The following is a 25855-nucleotide window of genomic DNA, read 5'->3' on the forward strand; positions in this document are numbered from 1 at the left end:
CTCCTTCCGAGCGGCCGCGCCCCGCATGCGCAGTCCGTCCCGGCGGTCTCCGTTTGTTTGAACAGGAAGGCGGACATATTAGTCCCTCACGGCCCCCCTCGCCCCACCCCCCAGGCATTCGCCGCCGCGACTCGCCCTCTCCCGAGCAGGGGACGCAGCCCCTCCCAGAAGCTCCCCCATCAGCAGCCGCCGGGACCCGACTCTCGTCCTCCTCACCGCCCGCTCTCCAGCCTTTTCTAAGTCTTCATCGGGCACCGACCTCGCCCTGCCCCGCCGGACAGCGCGGCAGCACCCCAGTAGCGACGGGACAAAATGGGAGAGTGAGGCTATCCCGCGGGGACCAGCTCTTGGCAGAGTCGGATCGGTGCGTCGGGCCGCGCCAAGGAAGCCGGGGATGCGGGGCTAGACCGCCTACAGTGCCTCTGAGCGGAACGGGTCGGGCCCGTGGCCCAAGCGGCGGCGGCAGCTGGCACAGCTCCGCACCCGCCCTTCGCTTTCGCCTTTCCTCTTCTCCCTCCCCTGCTGCCCGGAGCAGTCTCCACCCTGCTTCTCTTTTTCTCCCACCTCCTGCCCATCTCGGGACGGGGAACCCTCCATGGCGAAGGCGGCTGGGGCCCGCTAGGCTGAAGCACCTCGCCGGAGCAACGAGGCTGGTGGCGACAGCGCTGTCGGCTGTCGTGAGGGGCTGCCGGGTGGGATGCGACTTTGGGCGTCGGAGCGGCTGTGGGTCGCCGTTGCCCCCGGCCGGGGGTCTGGAAAGTGGAGATCCCCTCAGTGAGGGGGAGGAGGGGGAACCGGGCGCACCTGGTGACCCTGAGGTTCCGGCTTCTCCGCCCCGCGGCCGCGAACCCACCGCCGGAGGAAGTTGGTTGAAATTGCTTTCCGCTGCTGGTGCTGGTACGAGGGTATTGTCACAGTAGCAGCAACATGTCGACTGGGGACAGTTTTGAGACTCGGTTTGAAAAAATCGACAACCTGCTGCGGGATCCGAAATCGGAAGTGAATTCAGATTGTTTGCTGGTGAGTAGCGCTGTTGTCTTTTGCTTGTCTGGGGTTCTATGTGTATTTGCTTTCCTCTTGCTTTCAGTCTAGTTATTTGCAAAAGAAAGTTTCAGGTGTACATAATCTTGGAAAACACCAAAATCTGCTCTTTCTCCTGAAGGGTTTTTGGAGCACTACTAAAATCTCATGCCGTGGCCTTATTTATCTTTGGATTGGCCCTGTACTAACTACTCTCTGAACTTTTAGCTCTGGCTCAGTTCATCATTATACAAAAGATACTTAGAAACCTCTATTGCCGGCATCACATAAAAAGTTATCACGTCAGTTATTTCTGCATGTATAGTTTGTTGAATGACGATCGTAGTAATAATAATCTTTTTGATCGGTTTGACAGTAATACTGGAAAGACTACTTTCCTTAGAGCGATTTAGCTCCTGAGGGTTTAGTTTTTAGACTTGGAAGTGACAATGGAGAATCGATATTGAGAAAGTGATTTTTGAGCCAAAATGTCATAGGTGATTGAGTGTAGGGGAACTTGTTGCTGGACTGTTAAGTGTAAAGACCTAAGATAACTGATAGGTCATCACATTAACTCTTTTACAGTATTGTTGATTACAGAAGTAGCACACAGATACTTTATCATAACTGCCGTTTTTGGTGCTGGTGTGCTTACTATTGTCACTTTTTAAAACATTCTGAAGAAGTTTTATGAAATGAAAGGCCAAATTCTTAAAAATCTTTCATTGGTTACAGTTATCTGTAAATAATTAGTTTTTAAGTTTTGTCTGTTTTCCCTGATACTAATAGTTGCAAACTCTATAAACAAGTTTCTCCTTTTACTTTACTGAACAACTAAAAGTTATATAATAATTCTATTTTAGTCCAAACAAAACTGTATAATCTCTAAAGTTACAGGGAGTATGTATATGAATAGTTATTTACAGCCTCCTCAGAGAATTAATGTTAGATGTATACAATATTTGGGATTAAGTGAACAAAATAATGCCATTAAGAGAGGTAATATTTAAAAATCTCATGTTGAATCAGGAAAATCATGTAGATCATTTAAAATTAACATGCATTTTAGTTACTCTAAATATCTGTGTGTATATTTTTATTTTTTTTTTTAAGATTTTATTTATTTGAGAGAGAGAGCACATGAGAGGGGGGAGGGCCAGAGGGAGAAGCAGAGTCCCCGCCGAGCAGGGAGCCGGATGCGGGACTGGATCCCGGGACTCCAGGATCATGACCTGAGCAGAAGGCAGTCGCTTAACCAACTGAGCCACCCAGGCGCCCCATCTGTGTATATTTTTAAATGTGTACTGTTTTACCAGAAAATTTCTCCCCAAAGCTTTCAGAATTACTTTTAGCATCCTTGACTGTGAAAGGAGAGTCTTGTGGGTTGTGTTATTTGAAATGTCTCACCAAATTATGGATGCTCTTCATATTGAGAAACAGCAAGGATGGTGGATGCTTAATACAATTTAAAACATTTTATTGAATGAGAGAATGGGAAAGAATTTGAACACATCTTTCTACTAAGAATTTGTTACTTTTTATTCTGTTTTGATTTTTGATCTCCTAGTTCCATGAAGCAGTGGTATAGGGAGGGTTTAGTAGCTTTTTTTTTTTTTTTTTTTTAAGTTGTATAGCCTCTTGCCTTAGTTTCATTGGTGGGAACTTCACAGATTTGTTGAAATGTGGAAGATAACAAAGAAATATAAGGCATGGAGACTCTTTACTTGAAAGTCTGATCTATTTAGGAAAACAACACCTAATCTCACATTTATACACAGAAACAAAGCAGAACACTTTACAGACTGAAAAAAAATGTGTGATAGATTTCAAATAATTGGTGTAGGTGATACATGCTCTTGGTTATTGAAATGAAGAGTGTGTTAAGAGGGCCAGAGTATGCTTATGATGAGTGGATAGGATTTAGATAGAGGACATTCAGAGGAGTAGAGGATAACATGAATAGAGGATGTGATTGGCTGTGACATGTTTGGGGAACAGGATAAAGTTGGAAACATAGATTGGGGCTAGAATGTGGAGGATTTGATTGCTGGGCTATAGAGTTTAGATTTTCTTCAGTATGTTGTGGCTATTAAATATCTGTAAACAAGACTGTGCCGGATGAATGAAGATGAATCTGGTAGTTGTATGCAGGGTGGAGTGTGTAAGAAGAGATTGGGGATTTAACAAATTAATAGTGCAGAAATTATTGAAGCCCCAAATTGGGGCATTATAATGGGAAAGGAAGAATTGATGGCACTTGATTGGCAGGGTTGGGGAGAAGGGGGAACCAAAGTGAGAGAAAATAGATGATGCTAAAAAATTTGAGGCTAGGTTATAGGGAGACTGTTGAAAACAAGCAAAGTCAGGTTTGGAAATCTCTTGGGAAGAATAGGCAACAGATAAGTTCGATTTCAGGTTGTGTTTCAAAGGATAGTGGTGGGACAACCACAAAGAAATGACCTGTAGACTATTGGAGGTAGGAAACTGAGCTCATAATTAAAGATGACAATTTGGAAATCATTTGCACAGACATGCAAGTTGAAACTGATAAAACGATAAAGGGTAAAAGATGAAAGTTGAACAAAGAGGAAGAGTCAAGAAAGTCGGCAATCAGGGCCTTTTCAGAGTTAGGACAGCCAGGTATCTTGGAGCCTAAGACTTGGGAAAGAACATTTCGAAAAATAGTCAAGATTTCTCCCCCCTTATATGTAGTCTTATAGTCTTGACCCTCTTTTGTATTTGGTTTCGTAATTGTTTATTGATAGCTGTTCAAATTTTATTACCATATTAATCTGAACTTGATAAAGATTGAATTTTTTCTTTGGAGACAAATCCTTTTTTCAGTTTTGTAGTTTCTAGCCTGATTTTTCTTTGCATGGTATTTTATGTTCATCGTTAAGTATTCATTCATTCTACCATTCAGAATGACCTATCAGGTAACTTTTTTTTCAGTGAGTCTGTTCTTACTCTTTCCTATCTGGACTTTGGACATCTCTTGTAGGGATGATACCTCTTTTAAGTTGGTTGCCTTTCTTTATTATTTTGGCCATTGTTGATTTATTTAATTGATACTTATTGAATATCTATTAATGTGCCATGTGCAACACTCACCTTCTGGATGTGTGTGTGTGTGTGTGTGTGTGTGTGTGTGTGTGTGTGTGATATCAAGAAATAAAGTTTGTTTGTTCTGCATTTACTTGAGTAGATCTACTCTTCAGAAATGAAAGTTCCCAAAACTTTTGGTTTCAGAAGAGTCTGCTGACAGATTTCTCTCTTTTTTAAAGATTTTATTTATTTGTTTGAGAGAGAGAAGGAGAACTTGTGAGCAGCGGGAGGGGCAAACGGAGGGAGGTAGAGAGAGAATCTCAAGTGGGTTCCTTGCTGAGCGTGGAACCTGAGGTAGGGCTCGATCTCATGACCCTGAGATCATGACTCCACTGGCAGATCTTTTCTAAACAATCCAACCCACAAAACAGCCTTTTGTGTTGAGCTCCTAATGAGGAGTTTTAGTAGTTATAAAATAATGTAGCTGGAAGAAGCCCTGGTAAGTGGCTATCCAACCTTTTCTCATATAATTTGTTTTAAGAACTAGATAAGTCTATTTTTCATATTGCAAATATAAATGCTAAAATAGTCTGCAGATAATATGGTAACTATTCACTTATTTTCTAGATCATCCAAATCACTCAACCTTGGTTTTCTGTAAGTCACGTTCTTTCCAGTGTCTTAATGGTTCCCTTACTGTCTATGTTATAGTTTATAGTGATTATCAGGAGCTGTTTTCCTTTTCCCTACCTTTATTTTAAGATTAAAATTATTTTATCTGGGACTTATTAACAATTTCTCAGTAGTTTTGAGTACCTCTGAAAACAATAAGCTCTAGAGTTTAAGTCTAAATTTCCAGAGGAAAAAATGCATATGATTTGTAAATTAAAAAAGAAAAACGGGTGCGTAGGTGGCTCTGTCGGTTAAGAGTCTGCCTTTGGCTCAGGTCATGATCCTGCAGTCCTGAGATCAAGCCCCACGTTGGGTTCCCTGCTCAGTGGGAGCCTACTTCCCCCTCTCCTCCCAGCTTGTGCTCTCTCTGGCTATCTCTGTCACTATCTGTCTCTCAAATAAATAAATAAAATCTTAAAAAAAAAAAAAACAAAGGTAGTTGGGTGGGAGCATTAGGTATATATTTGTCTTGAAGGGTGACATACATTTCTTGAAAGTATAGCTGTCTTGGGACGCCTGGGTGGCTCAGTCGGTTAAGCATCTGCCTTTGGCTCAGGTTGTGATCTCAGGGTCCTGGGATCGAGTCCCACCTCGGGCTCCTAGCTCAGCGGGGAGCCTGCTTCTCCCTCTGCCTGCCACTCCCCTTGCTTGTGCACTCTCTCTGACAAATAAATAAATGAAATCTTTAAAAAAAAAATAGCTGTCTTGCCTTTAGCTTGTTTAGCATAGTGCTTCAGGATGCCAGTTAAGAGCATAACCTTTTTTTCTAGTTTTTGTGTAGCTGGTGGAGGTGTAGCAGTAGTGGGTAAAATGGAGGGAAGAAGGGAACCAATATTAGTTGAAAAGTGCATAACTGAGTTCTAACATTGCTGTCGCCTTTGTACATATTTGTTAACTATCATTTTTCATTAGTCAGTTTTTCAGAATGTAGGAAACATATGTAAATAAAGTTTCAGGTGTTCTGTTTTTTTAGTTTTTCTTCCTTTAGATTTTCTTTTCTTGGACTTCTTAACCCAGTGCTTTCCCATCTTTTCATTGCTGACTTTTTCTCTCAGTCTCAATCTTTGGTCTTGTACTTGGTACTTACCTTTTTATTTACTCTCTTGAAAATTCATCCATTTTTACACCTTCAACTACTGTCATCTCTATGTCCATGATATCCAAGTCTTTATTTTTTAGCCTTTTTTTCTGGTTTTCAGTCCTAAATATCAGGATGCATCTGCCTTTGGCTCAGGTCCTGATCCTAGGGTCCTGGGATAGAGTCCTGCATTAGGCTCCTTGCTCAGCGGGGAGCCTGCTTCTCCCTCTGCCTTCCGGTCACCCTGCTTATTCTCTCCCTCTCCTCTCCCCCTCTCTCTCTCTCTCTCTCTCTCTCTGACAAATAAATAAGTAAAATCTTAAAAACAAAATCCTAAATATCTGACTGCTCACTAGGCATCTGTACTCAGATGTCATGTTATCACTTAAATTTCTCATATTCTAAAATGAGCTTTCTTCCATATACTTCCTTGTCATTGACACCACTGTTCTCCCTGTCACTCACCTGGAATTTTTGTTGTGAACTTTAACAATGCTGGGCCACATGTTGGGTTATTTCAGCAGATTTTGGCTAGTGTTCCCGATTCAAGATTATTACTGTGTAATCCCTCTGGGTATCCTACTAGTTGAATTGATCACATTTGGGGTTATATTAGTGAAATGAAAAGACCTGAAGTCATTAAATCTTTGAGCCTAAAGCCGTATGCCTGCCAATGTTCATAATTTATGAGTTAATGGGTGTTACCAGTATCAATTGCATATCTGGTTAGTTTGGACCAGACTGTTTTGATGAAACTATGTTGCAAGAATTTTTTTAAAAAACATTATTTCACTTATTCATTCAGTGAATCTTTGTCTAGGCTCTAAACTTGGATTCAAATGTAGGCTCTGCCATGTACTTGCTAGATGATTTTAGGTGAGTTATTTTAACCTGTCAGTTTATTTCATCTTCAGAAAAGTGAGGGGATAATAGTACTAGATTGTTGTAAGGATTAAATAATATAGACAAAGCAATTATCACAGCATATGGCATTTAGTAAGCATTTGTTAATTGGTAATTATTATCTTTGTCATATTTATAGTATTCCTGTTATATGCTAGTCACCATTTAGGCTGGAGGTTGATATTTATTATCTTCTGTAAGTGCAGAATAATGATGGCACCTCAAGCCATGCCCGTAAATTCAAATTCCAGCTGTATTTTACTGAATTGTCCGAACCAGTTGTAACTAAAAACGGAGACATTTAGATGGGATTGAGTAGAATGGGGAGGGACTTTTGGAGACTATTTAGTCATGATTTATAACATACGTACTTTGTGCCAGGGATTTATAAGAAAGGCATTTGGGAGCTGGTTTGCGGACATTTAGTTGTTATCTTGTCCTGTGTCTGTATCTTTTGTACTTTCAGTATGTGTTCTGTAAATAGGCCCTCTTACACTAAAAGTACCCTGTGGGTGTATAGAGATGTGGCTCAGAGTAACAGCTGAGACATGAATTGGGCCATTCATTAATCTCTTGAGTCAGAAATGTTTTAATCTAGAAGGAACCACATAAAAAAATTTGTAATGAACAAAGAGTAAATTCTCAGTTTTAGATTAGTTTTTGCATAACTTTACAGTTTAGTTTTATTTCATAATTGTAAGTTTTATGTGTATATATGGTAAAAACAAGAGATTCTGTTTTCATATTTAGCCAAAAACCCCACATGTCAGTAAATACTACATATGGAGTTCTGTTGCTGAAGATAGTCAATTAGCTCTACTTCCCCATTCCTATCCTTACTAAAAAAGAGGTACATCCATTTAGTTTAAGTACAGAGCATAGCTAATGTGTGCCACACTCGTGTGTACAAGATAAACAGTGCTGCATTTCACAACGGAAAATATTTTTTGAAACATGCCATTTGCATGGTATAGTAAAACAAAACAAAACAAAAACCTCTGGATTGAAAATTGAGAGCATTGGCATAAACTTGTTTTGCTGTTAATTTCTCTCTGTGATCAAGTAAATCTTTTTTCTTATCTGGGCTTCAGTTTCCCCATTTGTAAAATGAAGAGTTGGGCCATATAGTTGATGTCCATTGTGTCTCTGAAAATTCTGTGAATCTTTGTTTATTACACTTCTGTAAAAACTTAAAAAGTTGTGTAATTGATTCATTACTTAATAGAATTTAAAAGTTAAATGGTGTTGGGGTAGAGATATAAGAATAGGAACCATCTTTGGTAAGTACTGTTTTTGGAACTAGTTCTGTATAGCCTTGGAAGATCATCCTAAACTAATTGTTAATTGTTATACTTGGCACTTTTTTATTTTTGCATTTGTGACTTGTGTCCGTAAGTGTAAAGGTTTGCACTTTTTGAGCACAGGAGGCAGTAGTTGAGTTACTCATTTGCATATCCATTAAAATGTATACATGTAGTTTACTTCTCTAATACACCTGGTCTCCCTGTTTGGGATTGTGAAATATAGGATACATTTTCATGGTAGTTTCTAAACAGCTAGTGGGACATTAGATGTTCAAATTAATGTCCAAAGTTGATGTCTCAGAGGGTGAGAGGCACATAACCTGTGCCCCCTCTTTATTCCTAGTTTATTTTTATTTTACTCTTTTATTCCCATTTTATAGTCTTTATTCCATACTCCAAATTGACTTTTGGAAAGGAATTGAAATTTTATCTGAGAGGAACTCGTTTTGAAATAGTGGACCTCATTTAACTCTTCCTTTTTCTCTTTGCTGTTATTCATTCAACAAATGTTTATTTGGTGTGTACTGGTGACTCTGATAGGCACTGGGGATACCATGCTGAGTACAAACAGGGGTCTTGCTTTTGTAGAATTGGTAGTCTCAGGAAAAGGGTAAATTTTGAGCAGATAGGAGTGAGGTAAGGCTCGAACGGGAGGTAAGAGATATGATCATGGCTTTCCTTTAAGGTTTGGGATATATTTAAAGACTTGTGGTAAAGTAGTCTAAGTGTATAATTTTCAGCTATGTGTCTGTAGATTCTCTGTATCAGATTCACTTGAGGACTTGTTAAAAATGGAATCTGGGCCCATGCCCAGACAAACAAAATCAGAATTTTTTGGGATGACTCCTAGGATTCTGCATGAGTTGGGATTCTTATTTTTGTTTTGTTTGATAATTTTGTAAATGAAAAATTTCAGACATACACAGAAGTAGGGAAAATAGTATAGTGAACCCCCATTACCCAGATTCTGCAAATTTCAGAATTTTATCATACTTGCTTCATCCATCACCCTTTTTCTTGCCAAAATATTTTATTTTTTAAAGATTTTATTTATTTATTTGACAGACAGATAGAGAGCACAAGTAGGCAGAGGGGCAGGAAGAGGGAGAGGGAGAAGCAGGCTCTCCGCTGAGCAGGGAGCCCGATGCGGGGGCTCTATCCCAGGACCCCGGGATCATGACCTGAGCTGAAGGAGCTACTTAACCGACTGAGCCACCCAGGCGTCCCTCTTGCCAAAATATTTTAAAGTAAATTCCAGATATTATCATTTCACCCCTACATACTTCAGTAAGTATCTCTAAAAAAAACCAGAGCACATTTTCTTCATTACCACCATGGCCATTATCATGTCTAACAAAATTAAAAGCTTCTTGGTACCATTAATTCCCTGTTTTATTCATATTTACCTAGTGTATAAAACAATGTGTTTTTTACAGTTGCTTTTTTAGAATCTGGATCCAGACAAAGTCTATGTGTTGCTTTTGTTTGTAAGGTCTTTTAAGTCTCTTTTTAGTATAGTGCAGTCTTCTCCCTGTATCTTATTTACCCTCACATTGTCTTGTTGAAAAAACTAGGTCGTTGGTACTGTACAGTGTTTCACATTCTGGATTTTTGTTGTTGTTTCCTTGTGAAATCATTTATTTATTTATTTTTAAAGATTTTATTTATTTATTTGAGAGAGAGAGAAACAGCATGAGAGGGGAGAAGGTCAGAGGGAGAAGCAGGCTCCCCGCTGAGCCGGGACCCTGATGTGGGACTCGATCCCAGGACTCCGGGATCATGACCTGAGCCGAAGGCAGTCGCTTAACCAGCTGAGCCCCCCAGGCGCCCTCCTTGTGAAATCATTTAATTTGCTCCTCTATCTTCCATATTTCCTGTAATTTGGTAGTTAGATCTAAAAGCTTGATTTAATTAAAAATTTTTAGTCATAGATTGTGTTTTCTTTTGCCTCACATCACAAGGCATATAATACCTGGCTAGCCCACCCTTAGTGATGCTAAGGTCAATCAGTGTATTCAGGTATTAATTGTCTGTAATAATTTCCTTTGTAAAATCTTTCATCATCCTTTCGTCTAATGGTTCCATCCACTTATAATCTTCATTGAATCAGTTATTTCATTAGGGATAGCAAAATAATGACTTTCTAATTCTATCATTCCTTTCACATTTATTAACTATAATTCTTCTATTAAGAGAACTTAAGAATTTAAGAACTTTCACTCATCATTTATAGGGCTGTTTGCTCACCATGAAGTACAGTTTATAAAATACAGAATGAATGTTTCAGTTTTTCTCTTTAATTGCCACTTTTCCAAATAAGCTACTTTGGAGCCTTGGTGTGATAGATGTGGCACAAACTGAGGTATTTGAGAGAACTTTAAGGAAGGGACTATTTACAAAGGTAATAGACAATATTTAAGGAAATCAATACAATCCCATCTGATTTGCATATGACTCTAATAATCTTTGATAGAGCTTCCTTGGTTTGTTTTTTTTTTTTTGGTATAAAAGATGCTCAGGCTCATCTTGTACATTTCTTGCCCCAGCCTTGGAAGCCAGCCATTCCTTTCTTATTAGTTGGGAATGATAATCTGAGACCACAATATGGATTCTAGGGTTATTCATTGTGGCTGGGTTGAAATTGCTTCTTGTTCTTGTTTAATGAATGGAACTATGAGTTTTTATTTTTGGAAAGAAGAAGAATATACTGATAATTCCAATTTCAGTTTATCATCACTTTGTTTTTTTTTTAGGATTTTATTTATTTAAGAGAGAGAGCGAGAAAGAGAGAGAGGGAGAGAGAAAGCATGAGCAGGGAGAGGGGCAGAGGGAGAAGCAGGCTCCCCGCTGAGCAGGGAGCTCGATGTGGGGCTCAATCCCAGAACCCTGGGATCATGACCCAAGCCGGAGGCAGATGCTTAACCAACTGAGCCACCCAGGCGCCCCAGTTTATCATCACTTTGAGTTTGTATTTCTTTTACATGAAAAATCTTAGTTCTAACAACACTAACAGAAGTACACTTTTGTTTGATTTCTAAGAATGTGGGTATGATATAGTTAAAAACTGAGCTGAATGGAATGGGGCTGGGGGACCTGAAGCCTTGAATGTACTCATCTGATTGACTCTGTAAATTATAAATTGAAAAATTATATGGCCTTGTACAGATAATATCTACTTTCTGAACTTTGGTTTTCTTTAGAAGTATAATAAAAAATTCACTAATTGAAACCATCTCCAAATTAATTTGTCTTTAGATACAAATTTACATTTCCAACCTTATCAAGAAATTCTGTTTTAGATGTACATCTCCTATTTGTTCTTTCATTGATTGCTTAAATTTTACTACTTCTTCAGCAGTAGGTCAAAGAAAATGTTACTCTGATTTTTATCATCCACTCTAAAAGTGTTTACTCATCTCAGCCTAATTGTATTTCCTTTGCTTATTTCTAGTAATCTGTAATCATAGAGGCAGTATAGCATAGTGGTTAAGAACATGCTCTGGAGTCAGACTGTCTGATTTTGAACCCTACCAGGTCAGCAGTTTATTAGTCTTGTGGCTTTTTTTTGAGCATAGTTGACACACAATGTTACATTAGTTTCAAGTGTACAACTTAGTGGTTATTAGGTAAAGTTCTTAGTTTTTCTAAGACTCAAACACATCATCCTCAAATAAGATTAATCATAGACTCTTATAGGGCTGTTAGGAGTATTAAATATGATAATGCATGTAACCATGCTTTGCATAGTTCCCAGCATTTAGTGGATGTTAGCTATCATTATCATCATCATTGTCATCATTATATATCTTTGTAATTTGTCCTGGGAAAAAGGACTTTTGTGCTGACCAAGTGTGTTATTATCCACCCCCCCACACCACAGGCCAGCTTTTTATTTAGTTGTGTGATCTTGGGCAAGTTATCTAACTTCTTTGACCCTGAATATATTTAATCTGCCAAATGAGAATCATGATAATATTTACTTCATAGATTTTAATTATGAGGATAAATGAAATAATTTATATGTAGGTGCCATAGTTTCATCCAGATGTTAATAGTTACTTTTTTCTTTACCTTTATGTTACAGATCTGATGAAGGTTCCACTGTATTTAGCAGTACTGCTTAGAAACTTGGAAGAAGAGTAGAATGGGATTCTTCTTTTGAAATATGTTTTTTAAATCTTATCTTTGCTTTCTGTTATGACTGCCCTACCCAAGTCCAAATCTTTAACCCAACATTCTTGGATTAGTGGGACACCCTAGCAGTTTGCCAAATAATCCATACTGTGTCTTTCTTTTTCTTAACTTTAGTATTTTTTGTCATGTGGTCTTAGCTTGCCTATTTACTTAGCCTTATTTCCCGTTATTCTCCAAGGTAGACTGGTCCAGGTGATTTTCTCAGTTTCTACAGCATGTTGCCTGCTTTTCCCTACCTTTGCTTTCACAGTTCCAGGCCCTATTTTTTCTCTCCTTCTGAGTTTTCCTCTATATTCTCCTCACCAATTTCCTTTCTCATCTTTATATTCTAACATAAGTCACAACTGTGTTATACTTTTATTTTCTTTTTCGAAGGCTTACAGTATTTGTAATTGTCTCATGTAGTTTAGAACTTAATCACCGCTGTCTTGTATGAGTCTGTCTTGAGTGTTGGTATTATTACCTCTCTAATGAGAATTCCTTGAGGGCTTATTATAATTTTGGAGACATTGTTCAATTAATACTTGTCAGTTGTTGTGAATGATTATCGCCTCACCCTATACCCCTGTTCTTTCCCTCCGAATTAGTTAGGATTCTTGACAATTATACATGATAGAACTCAACTTGAATTTTCCTAGGCAAAAAGAATTTATCGATTCAGGGAAACCTGATCTCAGAGATTTAGTTGAGCTTCAGTAAGAACTAGAACTTGGGCCTCCAATGCAAACAAGGTGCTCTCCCTTTATTTTCTTATTCTTTCTTTGTGTTATTCTCTCTCATCGTAGACTGGTTTTAGTCACTTGTGGAAAATATGGCTTCCCAGAGCACTGGAGCTTTATATCTAACAGCTTCAGCTTCAGCCACTCTTTTCAAGTCTTTGAGTCGTAAATCCAGAGAGCTCTGGTGCACAAAGAGTCATTAGTTAGGCTTGGGTCAGGGGCCAAGGAGGGTAGGATCATTTGAGAATTATGAGAATGGGGAGGCAGTTTTCAGGAAAACAAGGGCAGTGGGACAGGGCAAACAATAAGAGATGTTCACTATTCCACCCCTTCCTCCTTTCTTCTTTTCTTTGACCTTGGATAAGTCACTTAAACTCTTTTACAACAGCCATTTCCTCAAACTATAAAATGGGGTTAATAATAATTTACTTCATAAGGTAGTGGTGAACATTAAATGTGATGATCTGTAAAACAGAGTTTGAAATCTCACAAAAACAATACTGTAAGCTGATGATAAATGGCTGCCCCGTCGTCCCTTTTGCCCTCATGCCCTGTGCTCATCTGGCCTGGCCCCAAAGCTTTTTTGTCTGTAGGTGCTTATCTTGCCACTCCAGGTTGCTAATTGGCTTTTTGGCATTACCCTATTCAGGTGCATCCCCCATAGCTTCTACCATCTTTCTAGTAGAAGGAGGGAGAAGTTATTAACCTCACATAGTTTTTCTTGGATAGTTTTAGAATAAATTATTTATTATAACTAAATGACTTATGATTATAATCTAAATAAAAGCAGTGGGCGTATTTTGTAATTGTAGCATTCAAGCTCAGTCCCTGCCCCTTTCTTCCTTCTTATAATAGTTGGAGAGTAGCCACTAGATTTAGTGAGTTGAAGGCTGAGGGCCTATAAAGATTTGTATTCCTTTTTACCTGTATTAACTAGGAATCTTTTGATTGTAAAGGACTGAAAACCCAAACCAAATTAGCTTAAGTGAAAAAGAGCATTTATTGTCTCTGAATACTTCATAGGTAGATACTAGCTTCAGGAATGTCTTTTTTTCAGGGCTTAAATGATGTGACTGGGTGTTGGCTTTCCAGATCTGCTTCCTTAGTATTGTCTTCCTTCTCGGATAGATAAATTATTGTGATTGTAGGATGATTGCCAGTTTAGCTTTCAAGTCGACTTGTTCAGGTACAGTCGAAAGAAAAAGCCCTTTCTAACCTTCAAATAAAGTTTCTAACTGATTTGGCCAACTCAGGTCATGTGCCCATACTTGAACAAATCATAGTGAGAAGAATGCTATGCTGATAAGCTTAGGCCTTTATCATGTGCGCCACTCTCAATACTGAGGATGAGACAGCTTATATGAAGATTAATATTAGAGTTGCATGAGGAAGGGGTAGAAATTGGAGTTCAGTTACCACGAGAAAGGGAAATGACTTCTGAGCAGTTCCAAACAACAAGTATCTACTACATTAGGTAGAGACCCCTCATCAAGAGAATCCCAAGTAATGGTAATTTATTCTTTATATTTTTTGGAAATGAATTTTTTTTTTACTGAATTGTTAAGTTATCTGACACTAGAATTAGAATAAGTATTGTCAGCTAGTTTCCAAAGACTGCCAACTTAAGACTACAGCTGGGATAACATCTGATCCTTTAATGGAGGGATGCCAAATGGTGCTTTTGCCTTTTTTTCTTTTTTAAGATTTTATTTATTTATTTGTCAGAGAAAGAGAGAGAGCAAGAGAGTGAGCACAAGCAGGGAGAACAGCAGGCAGAGGCAGAAGCAGGAAGCCGATGTGGGACTCTATCCCAGGACCCTGGGATCAAGACCTGAGCTGAAGGCAGACACTTTACCGACTGAGTCACCCAGGCGTCCTGGTGCTTGGCCTTTAATGATAAATCTTTGGGTGGCACATTGAAAATTTTCCAAATGCCTGTTCGTGAATCAAACACATCAAGACCAAATACAGATTCTCGTAGGCTTCACCATAGCCCTACTATATGAGAATTGGAGTTAGGAGATATAAGTATGCTGAAATATGTATTCTTAACAGGGCCTAGGTGATTGCATAGCCAGGTTTGGGAAGGACTGAATTATTTGCCAAGTAGCTAGACATTATGCCTCCTGCATATATCTCATTTTGGAATCTGCTGTGAGGAAAACAAAATAAAGTAGGATTAGATGGAAAAACTTATCTCCCATTTAAGAAATTACTTCCTTTATTTTATTTTTTTAAAGATTTTATTTATTTGAGAGAAAGAGCATGAGCAGAGAGAGGGTGGAGGGAGAGGGAGAAGCAAGACCCCCCACGGTGCAGGGAGCCCAACCCCGGGCTCAATCCCAGGACCCTGAGATCATGACCTGAGCTGAAGTCAGATGCTTAACTGAACCACCCAGGCACCCCGATTTTCTCTTTTTTAAAAATAAGGTTTAAGAAAAAAACAGGTTGTATCAAAGAGAGTGAGCATTTTCTGAAAAAGCTGGTTTTGTTTTGTTTGAGCTGATTTTTTTTGGGGGGGAGGAGAGTCAAATTTGATAAAGAATCAAATAAAATGTTACCCTCAATCATCATTTTAACTCCCTAGTACCTTGTTCCTTTGCCTGCCAAAAGGAAAGGACCTGCTATTAGGGACTTATGAAGAAATTGTTTAGATGTGCAGAGGCTATAAAAGAATAGTTTACCATTTACAAAACAATTTTTATTTTGACAAATTTAAAAGAGATTATAAATTTCTTGTTCTTATGAGATTAAATTTTTTTTTCTAAATGAAAACACGTTTTGATTTGTGAAAACAGATTTGATTACTTAAATAGCTCTTGGGCTTCTGAGCTATTATATTTTAAGATCTTGATACTCAACATGTGAGCTCCATGAGACCAGGTACCTGATTGTCTTGTTCACTGATGTGTCACTAGTTCTTGGAAGAGTGCCTGGCATATTTTAAGTTTTCAATAAATATTTGTTTATTGTTGAATTACTAGGAAAGGTTTCTGTGATAAAAGCCAGGAATGACTGACATGATATTAAGAGATATGATATAATTGGTAATTTATTTAAATCTAAGCTGTATCTATTCTAGGGGGATAACATTTTAAAACTACAAGTGGTCTGTATAAAGATATAGGTGGGTTTTTCCCCTTTGATACATGAATTTTGGATGAGGGATCAAAAGTCTATAATAATCATTTTTATAAGACTTTACAGATTCATTATTTAATGTTTACAACAATCCCATGTGCTGGGGGAGGCATATATTATTCCCACTTTGTTAATGAAATTAAACCTTAGGAAAGATAAATGAATTTGCTTAATGGCATATAGCCAGTAAGTAGCAGACTTTCTGATACTTAGTCTGTACTATAGTGGAAACACCAGAGTTGTAAATACCGTGACACAAAGAGAAGTGTTTCCATAGCCTTAGGAGGGTGCTTTGTACAGAAAATACACTAAGTGAAAAATATTTAAATTGACAGAAAAGTATGGGGATTGGTAAATAAGTGGGGAAGATGAGATATGAAGTTGTAGGGGAAAGATCTTAATAAGTATTGACTGGTTGGTGGGGAAAGTAAGTCCTATAATATTTTATCTTAGAAGGAGTGATCTGGAACTTGACTAGATGAGATGGGATGGGAGCCAGTTCTTTGATAGGACCTGCAATGGATTGCAAGATTCAAATAGCTGCCTGCTAAAATATATCTTTGTGGGATTTGACATGTTTGGAAAGTGAGTGTTGGTAGGCAATCTAAGCTATGAAACATTGGTGATCTGAAGTAGAATAAAATGCATAGTTACAAATAACACTATTGTGCGCATGGTTAACAGTAGACAACAGTAATATTTTTGTGAATTGGTATGAAATAACATATGGGTGACTTTGGGAAAATGTTAAAAAGATTAATATCCCTGTATTTGGATTACTGTCCTATAGAAGAACTGAACACTTTTCAGGGGCTGGGGATGGAATAGGGGAGGTATGAGAGAATATTTAGGGTGATGGAAGTATCTTGCTTGTGTTGATGGTGGTGGCAGTTACGCAACTGTGTCAAGATTCATAGAACTGTAAGCCTGATGAAAAGGATGAATTTTACTTTACATTCATTATATCTTGATAAAACTGACTTTTAAAAAAGGAAAAAAATACTTGGTGAAGGGATTAACCCATGTCAGAACTGAATATTTACTTGGTACTTTCAGTAATAAAATGGCCTTTGAAGATGAAGGATGTATCTTTGTGTGGCTTTACTTATGTGTATGTGTCATTGGGGAAGAACCTGTGCTAACTGGATTTTGAAGTATGATGGTTGAAAACAACTGATAATATTTGTGGCCAGTGATAAAATTAGAGCTTTTAGGTGAAAATTAGAATTTTGGAAAAATTGTATCTGCCACCCTGACCTTGACAGCTTCCCAGTGCCTAAAGACTTTTTTGTGAGGCTGGTGATGACATTAACAAATGTGATTTTTCAATACTGTATGATGAAATGTGTCAGTATTTGGAAGAGCTCATAATTCAGTGAGCCAGTATATTCTAAATGACCAATGCATGATGTCATAAAATCATTTATGAGAAAAAATCTCAAAGTACAAGATAGACCAATACATTTTAATATTGCAAAGTGAGCGCAAAAGATTCCATGTTGCACCTAACCTTTTAGAAACACCACTTGTCAAATTTGGTGTTGTAGCAAAGAATTTGCACAATTATCTGAAAATGCTATTAAAATACTCTTGGGGAGGCTGGCTGGCTCAATTGGTAGAGCATGAGTCTTGATCCTCAGGGTTGTGAGTTTGAGCCCCATGCTGGGTGTGGAGATTACTTAAAGATAAAATCTTAAAAAAACAAAAGCAAAAACAACTCTTTACTTTTCCAGCTCATAGATGCATGAAGTCAGATTTTCATACTTCGACCAAAACAATGTATTGCAACAGATTAAATGCAGTAGATGAGAGCTGTCTTCCAGTAAGCCAGACAAAAGAGATTTGTAAAAATGTAAAATAATGCTATTTTTCTTATCGATGAAAAGTTTTCATAAAAATATGTTATTTATATGAACATGTAATGCATTTATTTTTAAAAATCCATTCTGACAATCTTTTAATTGCATATTAAGTATGTTAAGAATATTCGTATTTAATGTAATTATTAATATGTTGGGGTTTAAGTCTTTCATTTTATAATTTGTTTTGTGCTTCTTCCCTTTGTTTCTGTTCCTGTTTTCTCCTCCTTGCCTTCTTTTGGGTTGTTTATACATTTTTTAGTATTCCATTTTATCTTTTGTGTTTTTGATTATATCTTTTGTGTAGTTTTTTTTAGTGGCTGCTGTTCTAGGGATTTCAGCATATGTACTTAACTTTCCACAGTCTACCTGGAGTCAGTATGCGACCACTTCATGTGTAGTATAAAAACTTTACCACTGTATAGGCCCCTTTACCCTCCTTTTTTGGTTGTAGTTGTCTTATGTTATTGCAGCTATAAACATTGAAAACCCCAACGGAAAATGTTATAATTTTTGCTTTCAGCAAACATTTTAAATAGCTAAATAGGAGAAGAACAGATATCTATCATTTCTGTTGCTCTTCTTTCTTGCCTCATGTTCCAGGTTTCCTTCTATCATTTCCCTTCTGTCTAAAGAACTTCCTTTAGGACTTTGTTTTTCCTCCATGTGTAGCTCTTTTACAGCAGGCAGGTCAGCTGGCTATGAATTCTCTTATTTTTCTTCCTGTCAGAATTTTAGTTCATTCTTACAGGAGTTTTTCAGTGGCTATAGAATTCTGTGTTGACAGTTCTTTCAACACTTTAAAAATGGTGTTGCACTTTTTTTTGTTGTTATTAGAGTTTTCACATAGTTTCTGGTGGTAAATCTAGTTATCCAGCTCATTCTTCTTCTGTAAGTAATGTGCCGTTTTCCTTTGGTTGTTTTCAAGCTATTTTCTTTGTCTTTAGTTTTTCAGCAGTTTGATTATAATGTGTCTGGAAGTGGATTCATTTGGATTTATACTGTTTTGTTGAGCTTCCTGAATTAGTAGGTTTATGTCTTTCTGTAAATATGGGAAGTTTTCAACCTTTGTTTCCTCAAATATTTTTCCTGCACCATACTCTTTCTTCTGTTCTTTTGGGGCTCTGATGACACAAATGTTCCCCCTTTTGGTGTCATCCCCCAGGTTCTAAAGGCTCTGTTCATTTAAAAAAATTTTTTTCTCACTGTTGTTAAGGTTGGATAATGTATCTTCAAGTATAGGGAGTCATCTCCATGCTGCTATCAAGTTTATCAGGTGTGTTTTTTATTTTGGTTATATTTTTCCATGCTTAAATTTCCATAAAGTTCTTTATTAACTACACTGTCTGTCTTTCCATTAATTCCAAGAGTGTTTGCCTTTATTTTTTGGAGTGTTTTAATAATAGCTGCTTTAAAAATCTTTGTGAGATAATTTTAACCTGTGTGTTATTTTCGCATTGGTATCTGTTGTTTGTCTCTTTTTTTTAACTTTTTGTTTTGAAATAATTACAGATTCATAGGAAGTTGCAGAGAGGTCCAGCACACTCGTCACCTAGCTTCCCCCAGTGGTTACATTTTACATAACTGTAGTACAGTATCAAAACCGGGAAACTGCAATTGATTCGCAGTTGATTCAATGTGTGTGTATAGTTTTGAATCATTTTTTCACATGTGTAGATTTCTGTAGCCACAACTGCAGTCAAGATACAGAACTATTCCGTTACTGCAAAGATCTCCTTTTTGTTACCCCTGTATAGTCATTATACCCCCCTAAACCCTGGCAACCATTAATCTGTTGTTTTAGAGATGGGGATCCCTAATTTTATTCTTTGATGAATGTTATTAGAATGAAATCATACGGTATTTTTTTTTTAAAGATTTTATTTATTTATTTGAGAGAGAGAGAATGAGAGAGAGCACGAGAGGGAAGAGGGTCAGAGGGAGAAGCAGACTCCCTGTTGAGCAGGAAGCCCGATGTGGGACTCGATCCCAGGACTCTAGGATCATGACCTGAGCTGAAGGCAGTCGCTTAACCAACTGAGCCACCCAGGCGCCCCGAAATCATACGGTATTTTTTAATAACAGTATTATTCCACGGTATGGATATGCTATGGTTTGTTTAGTTATTCACCTACTGAAAATATTTTTGTCGTTTCTCTTCTTTGGCTATTAGAGATAATGCTGTTATGAGCATTCATGTACAGGTTTTTGCGTGGACAGTATTTTCATTTCTCTAGGATAAATGCCCATGAGTGCAAGTGCCAGGTCATATAATACTTGCTGCAAAACAGTTTTTCAGAGTGGCCCTACTATTTTAAATAGCCACCTGCAGTGTATGAGAGTTCCAGTTTGTCGGCATCCTCATCAACATTGGAATTGTAACTATTTTTCATATAAGCTATTCCAATGGGTGTGTAGTGATATCTCATAATGATTTTAATTTACATGTATTTCATGGCTAATGATGTATCTTTTCATGTGCTTAATTTGCCACCAGTATATCCTCTTTGGTGAAATGTCTATTCATATTTTTTGCTCATTTCTTTTTTTTTAAGTTTTTATTTGAGAGAGAGAGAGCATGAGAGAGAGAGAGAGCATAAGCAGGGGTGGGGAGGAGCAGAGGGAGAGGGAGAAGCAGACTCCCTGCTGAGTAGGGAGCCCGCTACGGGACTCAGTCCTAGGACCCTGGGATCATGACCTGGGCTGAAGGCAGATGCTTAACTGACTGAGCCACCCAGGTGCCCTCTTTTTCCTGTTTCTAATCAGATTGTTTTTATTGTTGAGCTTTGAGAGTTCTTTACGTATTCTAGTATATGTGGTTTTCAGATCCTTTTTCCCAGTATTTGACTTGTCTTTTTATCCTCTTACCTGGATCTTTTGCAGAGCAAAAGTTGTTAAATTTGGTCAAGTCCAGTTTATCAATTTTTTTTTTAATGGATCATGCTTTTTGTGTTCCATCTCAGAAGTCTTCAGTAAGTTGTGGGTCTCAAATATTTCACCCTGTTTTGTTTTTTCCCCTAAAAACTTACTTTTTAATTCAAAAAGATACATGCACGCCTATGTTTATTGCAGCATTATTTACAGTAGCCAAAATATTGAAGCAGTCCAAGTATCCATCAATGGATGGATGGATGAAGAAGATGTGGTGTGTGTGTGTGTGTGTGTGTGTATGGTGTGTGTTTGTATATATATATATGGTATATATGTTTACACAGTATATGTACATATATGTCAGATGTATACATACATATATACACGCACACACGTATATACATATATTTACCATATATACATATTTACCATACATATACACACACAGTGGAATATTATTCAGCCATAAAAAGAATGAAATCTTGCTTTTTTGCAACAACATGGATCTAGAGGGTATAATGCTGAGTGAAATAAGTCAGAGAAAGACAAATGCCATATGATTTCACTTATATGTGGAATTTAAGAAACAGAACAAATGAACAAAAAAACAAGAGACAAACCAAACAACAGACTTTTAACTAGAGAGAATAAACTGATGGTTACCAGAGGGGAGGTCAGTGGGGGGATGAGTGGAATAGGTGAAGGGGATTAAGAGTGCGCTTATCATGATGAGCACTGAGGAATGTATAGAATTGTTGAATCATTGTATCGTACACCTGAAACTACTATAACACCGTATATTAACTATACTGGAATTAAAATAAAATAAAGTGGAAAACACCTTACTGTTTATTGTTTAAATCAGTGATCCAGTTTGAGTTAGTTTTTGTATGAGGTATGAAATTTAGATTGAGGTTCATTTTTAGGGATATCCAATTCTTCAGCAACATTTGTTGAAAAGGCTACTTTCCTCCATTGAATTGCTTTTATATCTTGTTAAAATCATTTGGCTATATTTGGGTCTATTTCTGGGTTTTCTGTTCTGTTGCATTGGTCTGTATGTCTGTCCATCCGTGAATAGCACATTGTTTTTATTATAACTGTATAAGTCTTAAACTTTGATGTAGTTGTTCTTCCACATTTTTCCTTCTAAAAATTGTCTTAGCTTTTCTAATAAAAAGAAAAATTATAGAACATTTTTGCCTTTATCTACAAAAACTTGCTGGGATTTGATAAGAATTGTGTTAAACCTATGTGTCAACTTGGGGAGAATTGATGTCTTACTATACTCAATCTTCCAATCCATGTCTCTCCAGATATTTTTTTATTTCTTTCATCAGTGTGTTTTGCTTTTCAGCATAAGTCCTATACATGTTTTGTTAGATTTTTATCTGAATATTCCCTTTTTTATTTAAGTAAATGTAAATGGAGTTATATTTTTAGTTTTGGTTTCTTCATGTTCATTGTTAATGGATAGAAATACAGTTGATTTTTGCATGTTGATCTTATGTTTTATGACCTTGTAGAACTTACTTATTAGTTCTAGGTGTTTTTTATTTTTGTTTTATAGTATCTTGGGACTTTGCATAGGTAATCATATCATCTGTAAATATGGACACTTTTATTTTTTCCTTTGTGATCTGTATGCCTTTTATTTCCCTTATTTGCTTTATTGAACTGGCTATGAATTTGAGTGCTATGTTGAATCAGTGGTGAGATAGGACATCCTTGCCTTGTTCTTGATTTTTGAGGGGAAACATAGTCTTTCACTATTAGGTATGATATTAGTTTTAAGGGTTTTTTGTAGATTTTTTTTAATAACTTGAGGAATTTACTTCGATTCCTAGTTTTCTGGGAGTTTTTCTCATGAGTAGGTATTGGATTTTCTTCAATACTTTTTCCTGCATCTGTTGATACCAGATTTTTCTTTAGTTTGTTCATGTGAATTATATTGATTTAAATTTTTTTAAATTTTGTAATTGACATATATCATGTTAGTTTCAAGTGTATAACATAATAATTCAGTATTTGTGTTGTGAAATGATCACATTAAATCTAGTTAACATTCACTACCACACAGAATTTTTTTATGATTAGAACATTTAATTAAGATTTACTCTCTGAGCAACTTTCAAATATACAATACAGTATTATTAATTGTGGTCACCATGCTGTATATTACATCCCCATGACTTATTTCATAACGGAATTTGTATTTTTTTTTGCCACCTTCACCCATTTTGTCCACCCCCATGTCTTGCCTCTGGCAAGTATTTTCTGTATCTGTGGGGTTTTGTTTTTTAGATTCCACACATATGTGAGATCGTAAGATATTTGTCTTTCACTGAACTCATTTGACTTAGCATAATGCCCTCAAGATCCATCCATGTTGTCGGAAATGGCAAGATTCCATTCTTTTTTATGGCTGAATAATATTCCTGTGTGTGTACACTTCATTTTCTTTATCTACTCATTCATTGGTGGGCACTTAGGTTGCTTTCATGTCTTGACTATTGTAAATAATGCTGGTTGATTTTTGAATATTGAATAATTCTTGTTTCTTTGGGATAAACCTTTGTTGGTTATGGTGTATAATTTTATATATTATTGAATTTTGTTAAAATTTTGTTAAGAATTTTTGTATCTATTCATAAAAGGTATTGGTCTGTAGTTTTTTTCTTCATACTTTGTCTGATTTGGTATCAGGGTACTATTAGCTGCATAAAATGAGTTTGAAAGTGTTCCTTCCTTTTCTTTTTTCTGGAGGAGACTGCATAGAATGGGTGTTAATTCTTTAAACATTTGGTAGACTTCTCCAGTGAAACCATCTGGCTCTGGAGATTTCTCTTTTGGCTGCTGTTACATTATTAAAATTAATAACACTATTTAAATTATCTTATTGATACTGGGTTAGCTGTGGTAGTTTGTGCTTTTTAAGGAATTGTGCATTTTATTGAAGTCAAATTTATATGTAGAATTGTTCATAATATTTCCTTACTACCTTTTGTATAGCTGCAGGATCTGTATGATAGTGCCTATTTTGTTTTTGATATTGGTAATTTGTGTCTTTTTTGGTCTTGCTAGAGGGTTGTCAGTTTGATTGATCTTGTCAAAGAACTGGCTTTTTGTTTAATTGAATTTTCACTTTTGTTTTTCTGTGTTCAATTTTATTGATTTTTGTTTTTACCTTTATTAAATGCTTCCTTTCTTTTATTTGCTTTAGGGTTTTTGTGCTTTTCCAGTTTTTTGAGAAAGGAGCTCAGGTTATTCAAATTCATGCTTTTCTAGTATAAGTGTTTAGTGCTGTACATTTCTTTTTTAGCACTGCTTTAGCTGTGTTCCACAAATTTTGGTATGTTGTACTTTTATTTTCATTCTGTTCAATGTATATTTTTATTTCCCTTGAGACTTTCTTTTTGACCATGGATTATTTAGAAACATGTTACTTAGTTTGCAAGTGCTTTGGGGTTTCCCTACTATATTTCTATTGTTTGCTCTAGTTTGATTACGTTTTGGTCAGAGAACACACTGTATGATTTTAATTCTTACAAATTTGTTGAGGATTGAGGTATGGCACAGGATTTTGCCTATCTTGGTAAGTTTTCTGTGAGCACTCATAAGGAATGTGTATTTTGCTGTTGTTGGGTGGGATATTCTCTAAGTGTCAATTAGATCCTATTGGTTCATTGGTGGTGTTGAGTTCTCCTTGCTGATTTTCTGTCTAGTTCTAACAATTGCTGAGAGAGGAGTGTGGAAGTATCCAACTAAAATTGTAGATTTGTATATTTCTTTTCATTTCTATCCATTTTTGCTTCACATATTTTGTAGCTCTCTTGTCTAGAACATAATCATTTAAGTTTGCTATGCCTTCTTGATGGATTTCTTTTATCATCACATAATTTCCCATTCTCTTCCCCATAATTCTCTTTGCTCTAAAGTCTACTTTGTTTCACAATAATATATCCATTCCAGCTTATTTTTGATTAGTGTTTGCATGGTATATTGTTTCTTATCCCCTTATTTTTAATCTACCTATATTGTTACATTTGAAGTAAGTTTCATTTCTGTAGATTGGTCATGTTTATCAGCTCTGATAATCTTTTAACTTGAATTGTTGCTTCAGAGTATTTACGTTTAATATAATAGTTATTTTAGGAGCCCAATATGGGGCTTGATCCCAGGGCCCTGAGATCATGACCCGAGTCGGAACCAAGAGTTGGCCGCTTAACTGACTGAGCTACCCAGGTTCCCTCTTTTATCCCAAATCTGGATGGAGTGCCTGGGTGGTTCAGTTGGTTAAGTGTCCAACTCTTGATCTCAGCTCAGGTCTTGATCTCAGGGTTGTGAGCTCAAGCCCTGTTTTGGGCTCCATGCTGGGCATGGAGCCTACTTAAAGAAAAAAAAAATCTGATCTTATGAAAATTTTTATAGGAACTTTAAGAAGATAACATTAGCTGTTTTTTTTTTAATATTGTTATACTGCTGCTAAGTAAAGAACATATGACATCTATTTATTTTTCCCCAAAGGGAAAAAAAACCCAGTCATTTGAAAAAGTACTTTGAAAAACAACACTTTCCCAAAGAAAGATCAAATCATATGGACTTTTTCATTTATTCGTACCATGAGAAAGTCTAGCTTCTGTTCATCCATACCTATACACCTGTAAAGTGATAGGGAGGAAAGTCTCCATGAGTATTTTTCTGTGACTTACTAGATATATCAGGTTCTTTTTTTTTTTTTTTTAAAGATTTTATTTATTTATTTATTTGAGAGAGAGAGAATGAGAGACAGAGAGCACGAGAGGGGGGAGGGTCAGAGGGAGAAACAGACTCCCTGCTGAGCAGGGAGCCCGATGCGGGACTCGATCCCGGGACTCCAGGATCATGACCTGAGCCGAAGGCAGTTGCTTAAACCAACTGAGCCACCCAGGCGCCCCTAGATATATCAGGTTCTTATAACAGCCCTGTGTAGTAGTCACTGTAGTTATCTTTATTTTACAGATGAGAGCTTTGAGGCTGTGAGGGGCTAATAACTTGCTAAGATCATGA

The 25855-nt window shown here is 37.0% G+C and overlaps 1 protein-coding gene across 4 annotated transcripts in view; it reads left to right on the top strand.

The window, feature by feature from the left end:
* Window positions 1–888: 888 nt before the first annotated feature.
* The window catches only part of ROCK1 (Rho associated coiled-coil containing protein kinase 1), a 146229-nt gene continuing 121262 nt past the window's right edge, over window positions 889–25855 (top strand). For all 4 annotated transcript variants that reach the window (XM_025886886.2, XM_025886888.2, XM_025886887.2 and 1 more), the window contains exon 1: window positions 889–1020. In XM_025886886.2, coding sequence (XP_025742671.1) covers window positions 928–1020 — 93 coding nt within the window. In that variant the 5' untranslated portion in view covers window positions 889–927. The remainder of the gene's footprint in view (window positions 1021–25855) is intronic.

The sequence above is a fragment of the Callorhinus ursinus genome, unplaced genomic scaffold (assembly GCF_003265705.2).
Source record: "Callorhinus ursinus isolate GAN/ISIS: 27379988/994484 unplaced genomic scaffold, GSC_fseal_2.0 scaffold11, whole genome shotgun sequence".
NCBI lineage: Eukaryota > Metazoa > Chordata > Mammalia > Carnivora > Otariidae > Callorhinus > Callorhinus ursinus.